This window comes from Ammospiza caudacuta, chromosome 21 (genome assembly GCF_027887145.1).
Source record: "Ammospiza caudacuta isolate bAmmCau1 chromosome 21, bAmmCau1.pri, whole genome shotgun sequence".
Taxonomy (NCBI): domain Eukaryota; kingdom Metazoa; phylum Chordata; class Aves; order Passeriformes; family Passerellidae; genus Ammospiza; species Ammospiza caudacuta.
In genome coordinates this window covers 9,742,205-9,758,268 of record NC_080613.1, presented here as the reverse complement: position 1 = coordinate 9,758,268, position 16,064 = coordinate 9,742,205, and the positions used below count along the sequence as shown (strand labels likewise).

Below are 16,064 nucleotides of genomic sequence, written 5' to 3'. Positions count from 1 at the left end.
TCAGGCAGGATGATGCACACATCTGTCATCTGCCAAACTTTCCCGTGGCTCCTTGAGCTCCTTTCAAGCTGTTAACATTTTCACCTTGCTTTTTCTTCTCTCTCTGCTTCATTTTCACACCATCTGTAGCTCCATCCTGAGCAGGTCTTTCCCTCTCCTGCTCTCACTTTTCCACTGTCTTTTTTCTTCCCAGCTTTTGTTCACTCACATTCTAGATTCTGCTTCTCTGTTACATTTTGGCAAGCACAGCCCTTCTCTGACTGCCTCCTGCTCTGTGATGTGCCCATCTTTGTGGTTCCTCCATTTTGACACCCCAGCCACTTTCCTGTCCCCTCACTTCTTCCTGCCTCACTGTTTTCTGGGGAGGTGCTGACATCTTCATCCTCCTCACCTGGCTGTCAGTGCAGCCTTTTCTGTTGTTGCCTGCTCTGTGCTCCAAAAGTGGGACAGAGAGGATTTTTCATTGGTTTGTTTCTGGTTTCTCCTTCCCACTCATGCTGTTCTTCTAATAACTGATAACTCCTCCTCTGTAGTGACTGGACATGGCTCTCCCATCTCCATTTTCCTTGAGGATGGATTCAGAGCCTTTTCCTTTCCATGTATCACAGGCTCTTTTGCAAATGTGCTGCACCACATTTTCCTGTCTCTCCTTCTCCGTAGTCTTTCCCAAACTGGCCATCACTTGCGCTGCTCTGCTGCTCTGGCTCTGTGTGCTCCTAAAACAGGGCTCACTGCTTCTTTCAGTCTCCACTTTTCCTTCCTCTCAGTCTTTTGTTTTCCCTGCTCCCAAGGAAGCAGCAGCACCCCTCCCTGCTGACACATCACCTTGGAATTACCTGTGCTTAGTCCTGTGGCTCTGACCTGTCCCAGCTCTCGTGGTTGTGCTTTCCCACAGCAGATTCATTCTCTGTGGGACTGCAGCAGCATCTTTGTACCCTCATTCCTGTTCTGCAGGTTTGTCCCATTTTCTCTGCTGTCTCATTTTCCCCCTCACCATGCTTGTGACATCAGTTCTTGCTGCTCTCTTCATACAAAATTCATCATGCTCCCATTACATTCCCTCATTGCTGCAAGTCTCTGACTGACACATCCAGTCCTTTTTCCTATCCACACCCTCAGGTCTGTCTGCTTTCCCCACCCAGCTCTCCATTTGGATGCACATTCTGGTAACTTCTTAAGAAAGTGTCTTGTCACCCCTTCTTGTTCAACCCTGGCAGTGATATAATATTACTTAATTTATTGGAAGAAATTTGGAATTGTGTGTAGTCATTAGAGTATTTATCTATTTATCTCTGAGTATACCTACAGATGAAGTGCTCATATCAGGGACACATATGCACACACTTTTCTCCTTTTTTCCCCCTCTGGAATTTGAGGATTTTGGATAACTGGCTGTAGTTCTTGGATGCTCCTCAATGAAGTCTGAGCAATGCCTTGCGCCAGGCCATGGTTTGATGGTTCTGGGGTTGTGTGAGGTGCTTTAGTGCAGAGCAGACACATCCAGGCTCATCCCCAGTGGGTGCTGGGTGAGCTGGGCTGGCCCAGGCTGCTGCAGCAGTGCAGTAAATTCAGTGTGTGGGGACTCACCTGGCTTTGGTCCCTGTGTGCTCCTAGGCCATGGGCTGTGCTATGTCAGGTTCTAGGGCCAGCCCTTGGGTCATTCCTGATCACAGCTGTGTCACCATCCCCTGCTTCATTCTGCCAGCAGTGACCTGGCTGTGATGTTGTTTTCCTCTGCATTTCTGCCTGTGTGTGCTCTTACAGCTGCCTCTGCCCTGCAGGTGCACCTCTGTGAAGCTGATGGCCTGCTGGAATTCCTGGGAGTCTCATCCTCAGAATTCACTCACCAGCCTGTTCTTGTGGCAGTGAAAATGCTGAGATCAGATGTCAACAAAACAGCCAGGTGAGTGCAGCTGCAGTGCCAGCAGCTGGGGAGGAAACAAACAAACAAACAGCCCCCAGGCACAGGGCAGCCCTGGGGACTGCTGTAGGTCTGGGGTGTGTATTCTGTGTGTTCCTGGAAGGAGCAGGACACAGAAGGGAGTGGGGGTAAGCTGCAATGTCAGCCTGAAATGCTGCATTAATTCTGTTTGCTGGGGGAGCTCAGAACCAGTTTCACACTTGTGCATGCAAAGTGTAAATTACTCTGAACTCAGAGCACAGCCCTTGTGCTGTCCTCAGAAAAAGGAACAGCTTCAAGTGTTTTTGAGGTGATTCAGAGGTGTTTTCTGTTTCACAAGGAATGATTTCCTGAAGGAGATCAAGATCATGTCCAGGCTGAAGAACCCCAACATCATCCGGCTGCTGGGCGTGTGCGTGCGGGAGGACCCGCTGTGCATGATCACAGAGTACATGGAGAACGGGGACCTCAACCAGTTCCTGTCCCACAGGGAGATCTACAGCAAGTTTGCCATTTCCAACAACATCCCCTGTGTCACGTAAGAGAAGCTGCTTGGCTTGTTGGATGAATCAGTTTTATCTTCTGTGCCTTGCCAGAGGGACCCTCCTGCAGCCTGGCCCTTGCCATGGTGTGGGGTTGTTCCTGAGGCCTCTGGAGGTCTGTGTTCCCCTGAAGTGCCCCTGACAGAGCTGTTCTGGTCACAGAGACCATCTTAGATGTATTTATTGAGGTGACCATTTCTATGTTAGTGGATATTTCATTGATATGAAAATCAGTTGCATTACAACAAGAATTTTAGGATGAAAATCAAGAATTTTTCTTAGGCTTTGGAGAAGGTTCATATATTTTCTGGTGTCCAAAAAATATTGCATGAAAAGAGCTGAGTGTGGAGCTTCAGTAAGGAGAAGATTTCACCAGCCAACAGAAGGAGAATATTTGACAAAGAAAATCACTTTTTGTCTCCCTCCTCAATGGAAGGCTTAAACCTGCCATAAAAGCATCTCTGCTGTTGCAGAAGTGCTTTCCCCAGAGGAGACTCATGCAGACTGATATATTCTGCTTGATGAGGAGCCCTGCACTGAGCAGGAGCTGCAGCATTGCTGAGCCTTGGTGTGCTCCTCCCCAAAGGAGGTTCAGGCACAAGGCAGGCAGAGCCAGCTCTCATGGGCTGGGTTTTACCCTGGCCAGACAGCAACAGCCTTGCTGCCAGGACCTGTCAGTGGTCCTGTCAGGAGTGTTAACCTGGTGTCCTGCAGGCAGGACATGCAGGAGCTGTAGGAGGAGAGAGGATTTGTGTCTGAGAAGAAATAGATTCCAGCTCTCTCCAGTTTCCTGCCCCTTCTGCCCATCTGAAACCTCATTCACCTTTACACTTGTGGCTTTTTTTCCTGGTCAAAGCCTCAAAATGTTCTTTATCTCCTCTTTGCTTCTCATTTAACTTCAGCACTGTCACATTGCTCTTCCCTGCTTGCCATTACCTGGCTCTACCTCGAGTTTTTCATTATCTCCCACTGATCCTTCAGCCTCTCCTTTTGTCCCTGCCAGTGTCACAGAGGCAGCTCTGAAGGGGTTGTGTCCTGGCAGTGACAGTAATGCCCCTGCCCCTTTCTGAGCTTGGCTCTGCTGGTGCCTGGGGGCATCTCATGGATGTGACAAGGTGCAGCCACCCCAGCCAGCTGCAGACCCAGGCTTTGGTGCATCAGAGGTGGGAGCAGCCCTGTCATGCACAGGGATCACACATTCTCTAGTCCTCATGGCTCTCTGGTGTTTGAAATGCATCTCCCTGCTGTCCCTGGCTGTCAGGGCACAGAATCATTTAGGCTGGAAAGATCATTGATGTTCTAAGATCATGAGATACACTCTAAGATCATTGATGTTCTCCCAGCACTGCCAAGGCCACCATGTCCCAAACGTGCCACATCTACATGGCTTCTAAATGGTGAATGGTGAGTCCAGCACTGCCTGGGCAGTCTGTGCTAAGACCTGACAACATTTGGGTGAAGAAATTTTCCCCAGTATCCAACCCAAACCTCCTCTGGCCCAGCCTAAGCCGTTCCTCTCCTCCTGTCCCTGTTCCCTGGAGCACAGCCTGACCCCCCCGGCTGTCCCCTCCTGTCAGGAGCTGTGCAGAGCCACAAGGGCCCCCTGAGCCTCCTTTGCTCCAGGCTGAGCCCCCCCCAGGTTCTTCTCCATCAGCTTTGCTGCTCTTGCAAAGGCAGCTCTGCCCCTCTGCCACCATGATACTGCTGAGGGGTTTGTCCCATCCAGCCCCATCCCCTCCTGGCTCTCTGCTCATGGAGCTGCCTGTGTGGAGCTTTGGGAACTGCAGGAGCCAGGAGGAAGCTGCTGATGGGACCCTGCCAGGGCTCAGGTGGGACAGGAAGGATGGGGAGAGCAGCCCCAGGGAGGGAGGGAACCACAGAAAGGGAAGGGAAAACCTGAGGCCTTGGAGGCTGTGCCATTGCTGTGGCACAGGGCAGTAACCAGGTTATCAAGGGAGTGGGAGAGTTACTGCTCTGCAGCCTATAAAAAGTAGGAAAAATGACTTTTTATACAGACAGATAGTGACAGGGTAGGGAGAATGAGTTTACACTGCCAGAGGACAGGGTTGGATTAGATTTTAGGAGGAAAGTCTTTGCTCAGAGGATGGTGAGGCCCTGGCACAGGGTGCCCAGAGAAGCTGTGGCTGTCCCAACCCTGGAAGTGTCCAAAGCCAGGCTGGGAAGGTCTTGGAGTAACCTGGGATAGTGGAAGGTGTCCCTGTCCATGGGAGGGGGTGGAACAGAATGATCTTTAAAGTCCCTTCCAACTCAAACCATTCCATGGTTCTGTGACAGTCTCCTTCTTCTTTGTGTTCTGGTGGCAAAGATCTCTTTTTCTGACCTTTAGTGAAAAAACACAAACTGTGAGCAGTTATCAGGTATATTCTTGGTTGTGTGAAGCATTTGAGCATCAGCAGTGGGAAACAGGCTCAGCAGCACAGAGCAATAGTGCGGGAAGAATGGTCCAAACTCTGTCTGTGTGTCCTGCAGCTTTATTAATCCTATCTTCATTTAGCTAGTGGAGGAATTAAAATTAAATTAGAAGAAAAATGCATCTGTTTCTATTTTCAGTAATGTTTAGCATATTTAAAACCAAGTCAACTCTCTTTAATGTGAAGTGACACACTTATGTTAATATAAGCATTCAAGAGTGGTGTTGTTTGAAATACCAGGCTAAGTGGTTTTTAAGATATGAGATTCTGAGCTCAATTTTTCATGTCTCTCTGCAAAAAATTGGTGCTTTGATGCACAAACTCTTTGAAAATCTTGAGATTAATGTTTGATATTGAAAAAAAACCAAAATCTGAAGGATGTCAGGTTGTGAAGGCCTGAATTTCATGGAGAGCCTGTCTGTTCCTGCTTACTCAGGGATGAGACAGTTTGGTTCCACTGTTATGGCAGAAAATAAAACAACAGGTCACCAACACATCAAATACAGTGAAATCCTGAGTGTGGGGGGACTGCAGTGATTTTTCTTGGTTGTGTTTCCCTTTGCTGCAGCCACTCCAACCTGCTGTACATGGCCACCCAGATTGCCTCGGGCATGAAGTACCTGGCATCGCTGAACTTCGTGCACAGGGACCTGGCCACCCGCAACTGCCTGGTGGGCAACAACCACACCATCAAGATTGCAGACTTTGGCATGAGCAGGAACCTCTACAGTGGGGATTACTACAGGATCCAGGGCAGGGCTGTGCTGCCCATCCGTTGGATGGCCTGGGAGAGCATCCTGCTGGTAGGCACTGCACAGAGCTTATTTTCCTTTCCCCTTTTTTCCCCTCCTTTTTCCCCCTTTCCCCTCCCTTTTCCCCCCTTTTCCCCCATTTCTCCCCCATTTCCCCCCCTTTTCCTCCCTTTTCTCCTCTTTTTTCCCCCTTTTCTCCCGTTTCCCCTTTTTTCCCCCTTATTCCTCCTTTTTTCCTCCTCTTCCCCCCCCTTTCCCCCCTTTTCTCCCTCCCCCCCGTTTTTCCCCCTTTTTCCTCCCTTTTCCCCCTTTTCCCACTTTTCCCCCCCTTTTCCCCCCTTTTTCCCTTTTTTCCCTCTTTTTTCCCCCTTTTGCCCCCTTCCCCCCCTTCCACCCCTTCCCCCCCTTTCCCTTTCCCTTTCCCTTTCCCTTTCCCTTTCCCTTTCCCTTTCCCTTTCCCTTTCCCTTTCCCTTTCCCTTTCCCTTTCCCTTTCCCTTTCCCTTTCCCTTTCCCTTTCCCTTTCCCTTTCCCTTTCCCTTCCCTTCCCTGACACAGCCATGCCAGGCAATCACCAATATCTGGGAACATCAGTATCTGTGCTGCACATTGTGAGAAATCCATGGGGTTGTGTTGGACATAACTCAGATCCTGGGAAAGGAGCCTGCCCTTGGCAATACAGAATGTCATGGAATGGTTTGGGCTGGAAGGAGCTTAAAGCCCACCCAGTGCCACCCCTGCCATGGCAGGGACACCTCCCACTGTCCCAGGCTGCTCCCAGCCCTGTCCAGCCTGGCCTTGGGCACTGCCAGGGATCCAGGGGCAGCCACAGCTGCTCTGGGCACCCTGTGCCAGGGCCTGCCCACCCTCACAGGGAACAATTCCCAATTCCCAATATCCCATCCATCCCTGCCCTCTGGCAGTGGGAGCCATTCCCTGTGTCCTGGCACTCCAGCCCTTGTCCCCAGTCCCTCTCCAGCTCTCCTGGAGCCCCTTCAGGCCCTGCAAGGCCACCCTGAGGTCCCCCCAAAGCTTCTCCTCTCCAGGTGCACAATCCCAGCTGTCCCAGCCTCTCCTCCCAGCAGAGCTGCTCCATCCCCTGATCCCCCTGGAGCCTCCTCTGGATCTCTGCAGCAGCTCCAGCTCCTCCCTGTGCTGGGCCAGGGCTGGGGCAGCTCTGCAGGTGGGGTCTCACCTGGGCACAGGCACAGGGGCACAATCCCCCTGCCCTGCTGCCCACGCTGGGCTCAGCCCAGGGCTCAGGGGGGCTCAGGGCTGGGGCAGCTCCAGCTCTCACCCCCAGCACCCCCAGCTCCCTCTCAGGGCTGCTCCAGCTGCTCAGCCCAGCCTGGGTTGGTCCTGGGGGTTCTCCTGATCCAGGGGCAGCTCCAGCACTGCTGGAACCTCCTGAGGCTCCTGTGGGTCACTGCTCCTTCTGGATGGCATCACATCCCTCAGGCTTCATCTGGGCATGAGTGCCTGGCATTACTGCTGGAATTTTGAGGAAATTGCCTTGCTCTGCTTATCCCCTCAGCTGGGAAGCTGAGAGGGGCAAGGACAAAACGTCCTGGGTTTCAAGTGTCTGGTTTGAGGATATGGGGGTTATTTTTGGTTTTTTTTCACATCTAAGGGTCCTGCTGTCTCCCCTCAGGAGATTGTTCTACATCCCAAACACATTCAGTCTGGAGAATATTAAACTTTTTTTCCTTGTAGTAGTTGCTGAGTTACTTTCTTACAACAACTACCCAGAAAAATTGCAGTTACCTCTGCTGTACAGGCTGCCAGGCCAAGCTCTCTGAAATCCACCCTCTTTTCCTGCATCTAAAGCTTAAATCACTGCCATCCTCCCCGTGTGAACATCCTCCAAACTCAGCAGACTGCAGGGGCTGCCAGATAAGCCAGGCTGAAGTGGGGCTGGGATGTTTTCTGCCCAAACAGGCCCTCCAGCCCCTCAAGTGTTTTGTGTTATTTTCTGAGCAATCTTCTTTTTACTTCTCCAGAAACACATTGTTCCAAACACAGCCAGTTTGGGCACATTTTTTGGAGACAGAAAACAGGGACAGCAAGAATATTGTCACTGGCTTCTTACATGTGCAAAAATTAAAATTATCTTGGGCCTTTCTCTAAGAGTCTGGAGTCTGCTCTGACTCTGCTTTCACCCTGAGGGCTTTGCTTCCCTTTCAAAGGCTTTTCTGTGAGCTCTGCTGTTTTGGGTGGAGGTAGCAGTGACTATCCCCCTCCCTCAGGTTATTTTATCCTGCTGCAAACAGATTATCTCAGGGGGGACAGGAGTCCCTGTCCTTCTCTGGGACTGCTCCCTGTTGCAGAGCTTTGCCCCTGTGAAAGCTGCACCTGCTTGGGGCTTGTGGGGCCCCCAGGTGCTGCTGCTGCCCTACAAACAGCCCTGTTATCCCTGTGGTGTGGCTGGGGCAGCTCAGCTGCTGTGCTGGCTCTGCTTGGAGCATCCCCCCAGGTATTGGGCTGCAGTGAGTGCAGGCTGGGAGGGTTTTATAAAATGGGTTTTGCTGGGCTGAGCAGATCCTCTCTGGCCAGCAGGAGCAGGGAGGTCATCCTGCTCCTGTACTCAGTGCTGGTGAGGCCAAACCCTGAGTGCTGTGTCCAGCTCTGGGCCCTCAGTTTGGGAAGGACGTTGAGATGCTCAAACACAAGGCTGGTGAGGGGCTGGGAACACAAGCCCTGTGAGGAACATTTGAAGGAGTGGGGCTGTTTAGCCTGGACAAGAGGAGGTTTAGAGGTGATCTTATTGCTCTCTACACCTTCCTGCAGGGATGTTGGAGCCAGGTGGGTTTGGTCTCTTCCACAGGGCAGCACTGACAGAACCAGAGGACACAGTCTCCAGCTATGTCAGTGAAGGTACAGGTTGGATATTAGGAAGAAATTTTTCACTGAAAGAATAATAAAGCACTGGAATGCTCTTCCCAGAGAGGTGCTAGAATCACCAAATCACCATCCCTGCATGTGTTTAAAAAAAGCCTGGACATGGCACTTGGTGCTATAGTCTAGTTGAGGTGTTAGGGCACAGGCTGGACTTGATGATCTTAGAGGTCTCTTCTAACCTCATTTTTCTGTGATTCTGTCCCCAGGGCAAGTTCACCACAGCCAGTGACGTGTGGGCCTTCGGGGTGACCCTGTGGGAGATGTTTGTGCTGTGCAAGGAGCAGCCCTACAGCCTGCTGACAGACGAGCAGGTCATCGAGAACACGGGCGAGTTCTTCCGCAGCCAGGGCAGGCAGGTGAGCAACAAACAGCACAAACAAACAGCACAAACAGCTCTTCCTTCCTTCCTTCCTTCCTTCCTTCCTTCCTTCCTTCCTTCCTTCCTTCCTTCCTTCCTTCCTTCCTTCCTTCCTTCCTTCCTTCCTTCCTTCCGCCACTTCCTTCCGCCACTTCCTTCCGCCACTTCCTTCCGCCACTTCCTTCCGCCACTTCCTTCCGCCACTTCCTTCCTTCCGCCACTTCCTTCCGCCACTTCCTTCCTTCCTTCCGCCACTTCCTTCCGCCACTTCCTTCCTTCCGCCACTTCCTTCCGCCACTTCCTTCCTTCCTTCCGCCACTTCCTTCCTTCCTTCCTTCCTTCCTTCCTTCCTTCCTTCCTTCCTTCCTTCCTTCCTTCCTTCCTTCCTTCCTTCCTTCCTTCCTTCCTTCCTTCCTTCCTTCCTTCCTTCCTTCCTTCCTTCCTTCCTTCCTTCCTTCCTTCCTTCCTTCCTTCCTTCCTTCCTTCCTTCCTTCCTTCCTTCCTTCCTTCCTTCCTTCCTTCCTTCCTTCCCTCCTTCCTTCCTTCCTTCCTTCCTTCCTTCCCTCCTTCCTTCCCTCCTTCCTTCCCTCCATCCCTCCGCCTCTCCCTTCCTGCTGGATGTTCCTCCCTGCTGCCCTCACCTCAGCTGCAGCAGTCTCTGCTTCTTCTCACCTGTGCCCTGTGTTTTGTTCAGCTTCTCACCTCTGTCCTTGTTCCACTCAGCTTCTCACCTGTGTTCCACTCAGCTTCTCACCTGTGTTCCACTCAGCTTCTCACCTGTGTCCTGCTCAGTTTCTCACCTGTGTCCTACTCAGCTTCTCACTTATCTTCCCTCTCCTCTCCCTTTTCTGGGCTCACTGCACCAGTTTTCCTCTCTTCCCACTGGAAGAATCCCTTGTCCCTGTCCTGTTTATTTCCTGTTCTAAACCACCTCACCCTGCCCTGCCTTCAGCTTTTCCAGGCTCTCCCACACAGTCCTGTTGCTCCTTTCCTCTGCCAGCACTGTCCCACCAGCATTGCCTCTGCAAGATGAGGGAGCAGGAGGGATTTGTGGTGGGGAGGAGCAGTTGGTGGTTCCCAAAGATTGGATTCTCCTTGAAGTATCTCCAAGAAGCCAAGAAGCCTTTGGCCATCTCCAGCTGCTGAAGGGCTTTTGTGTCATTTTGTCCCCACTGCTGCTGCCCTCAGTAGGTACCAGTGGTGGTGCAGGACATTCCATCTCCTTAGTACACAAAGCTGTGGAGAACAGATCTCCCCAAAATTCACCTTTAGCACCAGAGAATTAAGGGGAAAAATGATATGGGATTTACTCACCATCTCCCAAATACTAATGATTAGCCAAGAGCCTAAAAAATGAGAGGGAGAAATAAAATGGTTCTGCCAAGCTGTGCTGTAGATAAGCTCTAAAAGGTGTTTTTTCTGTCTCTGCTACCAAGCTGTCACGATGCTTAGAAAGCCTCATGGGCTGGCTACGGTGAGTTGCAAGTGCTTGGATTTTATTGTGGTAAATTTGGTTTTGGTTTGTGTTTTGCTGTCTCTTGGAGGACAAATGCCTCAGAAGCATTCATGTTTCCTGGGGGACAAAGGCCTGTTTTGTGAGCAGCTCATCAGACAAGTTGGCAGAGTGTCCGTGGTGCTGTTTGAGAGGCTCTGTCCAGACTCCAGCCTGGAGCTGGAGGGATTCCAAACTCTGCATGGTGGCTGTGTCTTGTAAGCCTGGAATGAAACTGTCCTTTGGTGTTACTTGATAAAGGTTCAGTTCTTTTGTGAGAATCCCTTGAAACACTGTGACTCTTCTTTTCAGATCTATCTGTCCCAGACTCCTCTGTGCCCTAACCCTGTGTTCGACCTGATGCTGAAATGTTGGAGCAGGGACATCAAAGATCGTCCCACTTTTGACACGATCCACCAGTTCCTGCTAGAGCAAATGGAATCAAACATTTGACTCCAGGAAGAGGCAAGCTCAGCACAGAGTGACTTTGGGGTCTCTTTGCCTGTCCCTGTCAGTCAGGCTCCCCTCCCTGGCTGCTGCAGTTGGGACGTCCATGGCAGCTGCTCATTCTCTTGGCCATGGTCTGAGACACAGGACCAGAGGATCTCATTTGGTTTGAAAAATCATCTCCTCTTCTGAATCATTTCCTGGGAATACTGTGAGAGGGGTTTTATTGGATACCCATAGAGCTTTGGGCAGAAGGAATGAGTAGAACTTGGAGGGACTTGGAGCTCTCTCCTGGCTGGAAGAGAAGGTGAGAGTGCTGCCACTCGAGAACAGGCTTCTGGAAGGAAAGGCTGCAGCCTTCCAGAGCTCTTCCATGGAATCTGATGGAAGTCTTGTGCACATGAGCAAGTGTTTCTGTGTGCTCTTGCTACAGACAATGGTGAGAGGCCAGAAATATCTGGAGCTGGGAAATGGTTTAATGGACTTGGGAACTGACGGAGCATTGAGGATCCCTTTGGGAGCGACACTCCAGGGTCCACAGAAGATGCTGAAACAAGAGTCCAAGATGATGTTCTGTTTTCCTGTGGTTGTTAAGCACTGCTTTGGTTATATATGTGCGTTTTCCCCACACTGGATTTTTTGTTTTGTTTTGTTTTCTAGAAAAAATGATTTTAAAATGAATGTTAAAGGTTATTGGGAGGTCACTGTGTTAGAAGGTCTTCCTCTGACCTACAAATTAAGGTTAGGGTAGGGAGTTTGTATTGAGAAGTAGCTGATACTGTACTACTGTCACTATGTAGAGTTATTAACCTAATGAACTTGTAGCCACAATGGACTGATGTGCAATTAATCCTGTATAATTACCCATCAATATGAGATCTCTAGATCAATGCTGTTACGTGTGAGAGGGAACTGACATGGGCTGGGGGTGGATGGCTGAGAGCAGAGCCCTCTCTGTCCCTTGTCACAGCTCCCAGGAGGGCCAGGAGGAGCCCCCAGCTCCCACCTGTGTGTGCTGGAGCCAGGTGTGCAGCAGGTGGGGCCGTGGCCAGGCTGTCACTGCCCTGTCACCTCCCCTGTCCTTTTCCTCAGTCACTCGTTGAACTTGGGGTTGCTTTTTGTGTGTCCTGTCACAAACAGCTCATTCTGGGCTCTGAAACCCATTTGGAGCGAGTTAGAGAGTTTAGTGTGTTTCTACAATAAATCCATTGTGGATTTACCAGGTGCCTGGGGAATACTCTGCTATTCCCTCTCTAATCATTTAGCAAGAAACTTAGGACCAAACCAAATATTTCATAAGCTGGGAGAAGATGAAAGCTCAGCACTTGCCTTTTTTTTTTTTTTTTTTTAAGTAGAATCCAGCATAAAATGTATTTCCAGTAAAGATTCTAAAGATAATTTTCATCATAGCCACAAGCATGGATGACAGGCTGGCTGTGCTGTGAGAGGGGAATGTCTGAGTGGTTACAACACAGGGATGGTTGTGCTAAAAGAAAAACCCTGATGGGCAGATGGGCTTCTGAATGGGGAGATGCCAGGCTGGAGCATGGCATGGCTGTGCTGCCCCTTGGCAAGGCTCCAGCCCAGGGTGGATGTGCCCCCACCCAGCTGAGGAGCCAGAGGGCCCAAGAGCTTCATCTCCCTGCAGGGATTCCTGCAAGCTCACCCCTAATTAGGTTTTCTTTTATTAGGTTTTCTTGGGGTGAGCTGCCCTTCCCTGCTGGGTGCTGCACTCTGCCAAAATACCAAGATATCCAAGGGATTTCTGGAGCATTTCCTGCCCCAGGAATGTCCCCAGTGCCACCCAGCTGGGTGTGTGTGGTCTCCTGTGCTCCCAAGGCAGGGACAGTCCCTGCATGGGCTCTGTGACATCTGGACATGCTGTTCCTCCATTGACATGGTGACATACAAAGTTTGTCTCATATCAATAAATTCTAATGATAACCTTGACAAAAGTGAATTCCCACTTCTTTTTTTTGTACCCAGGTGTGTGCCCTGAGAGCTGACACTGTGGTGGGGTTCAGTGGCTCTTTGGGGAGGATGTGACCCCTGGGGTTGGAGGGAGCAGCCACAGACCATTAAATGAAGAGTTTGGGAGGGAGTTTCTGGAAATGCTGGAAAGGTGCTGGCCCAAATCCCCTTGTGCTGGTGGGACCTGCATTTCAATAAACAGTTTCTTCATCCCAGTGTTAAAATCTGATGCTTTAAGCTGAGAGGAGCCTTTAAAGGTCCCTTACCAGCCTGAGCACTTAAAGCTGAGCTGATTTCAAAGTTCCCTTGGGGTGCTCTGGGCTTTAAAAATTTCCAGTGTTGGAAATGCCATCCCTCACCCTGTCCCAGAGCTGTTCTGTGCCCAGAAAGAACTTTTTCCTTGTGCCTGGTGGGCCCTTCCCTTATATCCTGTGCCTTTGAAAGCCTCTTGGTCTGTCACTGTGCCCCTGGCAGAGCCACCCACCCTGCAGCCCTGGCATTGCTGGGCAGGGCTGCCCCTGCTCAGAGCTCGGGTATTTGGGCAAAGTCAAATACATTTTAGGCTCAAAATACCAGATCTCTCAGTTTAGGCACCAAGGGCAGGAGCCAAAGCAGCATTTTGATCTTCTCAGACCTAAGTTTGAGGGAAATTAGGCACCTTAACAGGTAAGAACAACCCTCAAATATTCAACAGGTGACCCAGAGATTCTGTGGAAGTGTCCCCAGGGCCAGGTTGGACGGGGCTTGGAGCAATCTGGGATGATCTTAAAGGTCCTTTTCAACTCAAACCAGTCTGGGATTATGGGATATTTAATCAATTCCATACAGAAGTTAGATATTAATTGATTTATTACTGCCTTCACTGACTGCAAATATTTTTCAAAGAGGAAAGGTGTGGCCAGAAAGAGAAGCTGCTGCTGCTGCACCAGCAATGCAGTCAGTGCTGCAGGAGAGCTGGAACAGCCACAACATCCCAGTGACATTTACAGGCTGAAGCCCTGGGCCAGGCTCAGCCAGTCAAGTGATGCAAACTTTACACCTCTCAGCTTTACACTGGATTTCAGCAGGTGCCCTCACCTTCCTCATGATCTTCCTCCCGTAGAACATCACTTTGTCCCTCTTGCGGAACCTGTACTGAGGCACGTGGGGCTGGAGTTGTTCTGCAACAGAAGCAGCACATCAGAAACCCCCTGCACAGCTGGGAGAACACCTGAGCACAGCCTGGGCACTTTGCTGCCTCCAGAACAGCTCCTGTGGGCAGGGTTTGGGATTTAACCACCCTGGGATCCCTCATTGCCCGGCCCTGGCCAGGCCAGGCCCAGGCAGGGCTGCCCTGAGGCGCCACCTCAGCCCCAGAGCAGATAAAGGGCTCCCTAAACACACTGAAGGCTTGGGCAGCTTGAATCTCCTCAAGGAAACCTCTGATTCAATCATTTCTCCATCTGTGACACTGAAATCACAGCAGGGTTGAATTCCTCTGCAGAATTCACAACTGCTCACAGCCCAGAGAAATAAAACCTGCAGGTGCTGCCTGTGACAGCTCTGGGCTCACACCTGGGACAGGGAACCCACACAAGTTCTCCATCCTTTAAAGCTGCTGTCCTGCAAGAACCACACCTCTGCAGCAAACAACTACCACAGAAAATTACTAAAAGACTCGAGATTGATGGAAAAATTGAGTTTAAAACTTACATGGTTATCAAGTACTTACTAGACTGTCTCACTCTTCTGTACACCACAAACACAACAACTGCTATAAGCAACAGTGCAACTGCAGCTCCAATTGCAATTCCAGTCAGCTAGGGAATTTAGGGAGAAAGAGGTTAATAATGTTCAACTTCAGAAGTTACTACATACTTTTTGAAGGGCTGAGGAACACTCAGCTCAGTGAGATGTCTAAAAGCCAAGCATGTTCATAATTTTTAATTCAAACATCTCATATGCAAGAAGTTTAAACTGCATCAGTGACCAGTCCTATGATCAGATGGAAAATATTCCATGTTTTCTTCTCAAAGATCTGGGAGCTGATCAACTCAATGTACTGGGTGTGTGTGAGAGCATGGAGGGACAGGACAAGGGGGAATGGCCTCAAGATGGAGGAGGACAGGGATGGATGGGATATTGGGAAATAGGAATTGTTCCCTGTGAGGGTGGGCAGGCCCTGGCACAGTGCCCAGAGCAGCTGTGGCTGCCCCTGGATCCCTGGCAGTGCCCAAGGCCAGGCTGGGCAGGGCTGGGAGCACCTGGGACAGTGGGACGTGTCCCTGCCATGGCAGGGGTGGAACAAGGTGATTGTTATGGTCCCTTTCAGCCCAAACCACCCCTGGGCTGTTCAGCAAACAGGATCCCCTGTTCTGGACCTGCCTCCAGCTGGGCAGGGAGAGACCCAGCAAGGCACCAGGGCCACGAGGTGCTGGGACTGGGAACAACCTTCACCCTGCAGGATCCAACAGGGAATCCCCAAACAGCCAGGGCAGAGGGGAGCAGGCACAGGAGGGGGGACTGAGCCTCCACTGCAGCCCAGGGAGCCCTGAGCCCCTGCACGGGTGTCCCTGATGGCCTGGACAGGGGAGAGACAGCCAGGCCCTGGGGGGGGTGTGAACAGGGAGCTGTGAGTGTGAGCGTGGAACTGTGAGTGTGAACAGGGAGCTGTGAGTGTGAGTGTGGAACTGTGTGTGTGACCATGGAGCTGTGAGTGTGACCATGGAGCTGTGTGTGTGAACAGGGAGCTGTGTTTGTGAACATGGAGCTGTAAGTGTGAATATGGATCTGTGAGTGTGATGGTGGAGCTGTGAGTGTGACCATGGAGCTGTGAGTGTGAACAGGGAGCTGTGTGTGTGAACATGGATCCTGTTTGTGACCATGGAGCTGTGTGTGAACAGGGAGCTGTGTGTGAACAGGGAGCTGTGAGTGTGACCATGGAGCTGTGAGTGTGAACAGGGACCTGTGTGTGAACATGGACCCTTGTCTGTGAACATGACCCTGTGAGTGTGAACATGGCCCTGTGAGTGTGAACATAGACCTGTGTTTGTGCTGGGGCCACTCCCAGGGAGCCCTGGGTCCAGGGCTGGGGCCCTCAGGAATCCTGACAAACACTGTAGAACTCCTGTGCTCCTCCAAAACAAGGTGGGGAAGGACAGAGCTGTGTCCAGGAGGAGCTGAGGGGTTTGTGCTGCAGGTGGAACCTGTTGGGGCTGACATCACAGAGCTCCCCTGGTGATTGCATTGAGCTGTGTCTCCTTCCCCCCCGCCCAGCACGGGCTTTAACATCATC

At 51.0% G+C, this 16,064-nt stretch overlaps 1 protein-coding gene across 2 annotated transcripts in view; it reads left to right on the top strand.

The window, feature by feature from the left end:
- LOC131566784 (discoidin domain-containing receptor 2-like) overlaps positions 1 to 12,716 on the top strand; it is a 64,858-nt gene extending 52,142 nt beyond the window's left edge. For both annotated transcript variants that reach the window (XM_058818182.1, XM_058818183.1), the window contains exons 13-17: positions 1,782 to 1,903; positions 2,241 to 2,438; positions 5,443 to 5,677; positions 8,729 to 8,878; positions 10,685 to 12,716. In XM_058818182.1, coding sequence (XP_058674165.1) covers positions 1,782 to 1,903; positions 2,241 to 2,438; positions 5,443 to 5,677; positions 8,729 to 8,878; positions 10,685 to 10,825 — 846 coding nt within the window. In that variant the 3' untranslated portion in view covers positions 10,826 to 12,716. The remainder of the gene's footprint in view (positions 1 to 1,781; positions 1,904 to 2,240; positions 2,439 to 5,442; positions 5,678 to 8,728; positions 8,879 to 10,684) is intronic.
- Positions 12,717 to 16,064: the final 3,348 nt, after the last annotated feature.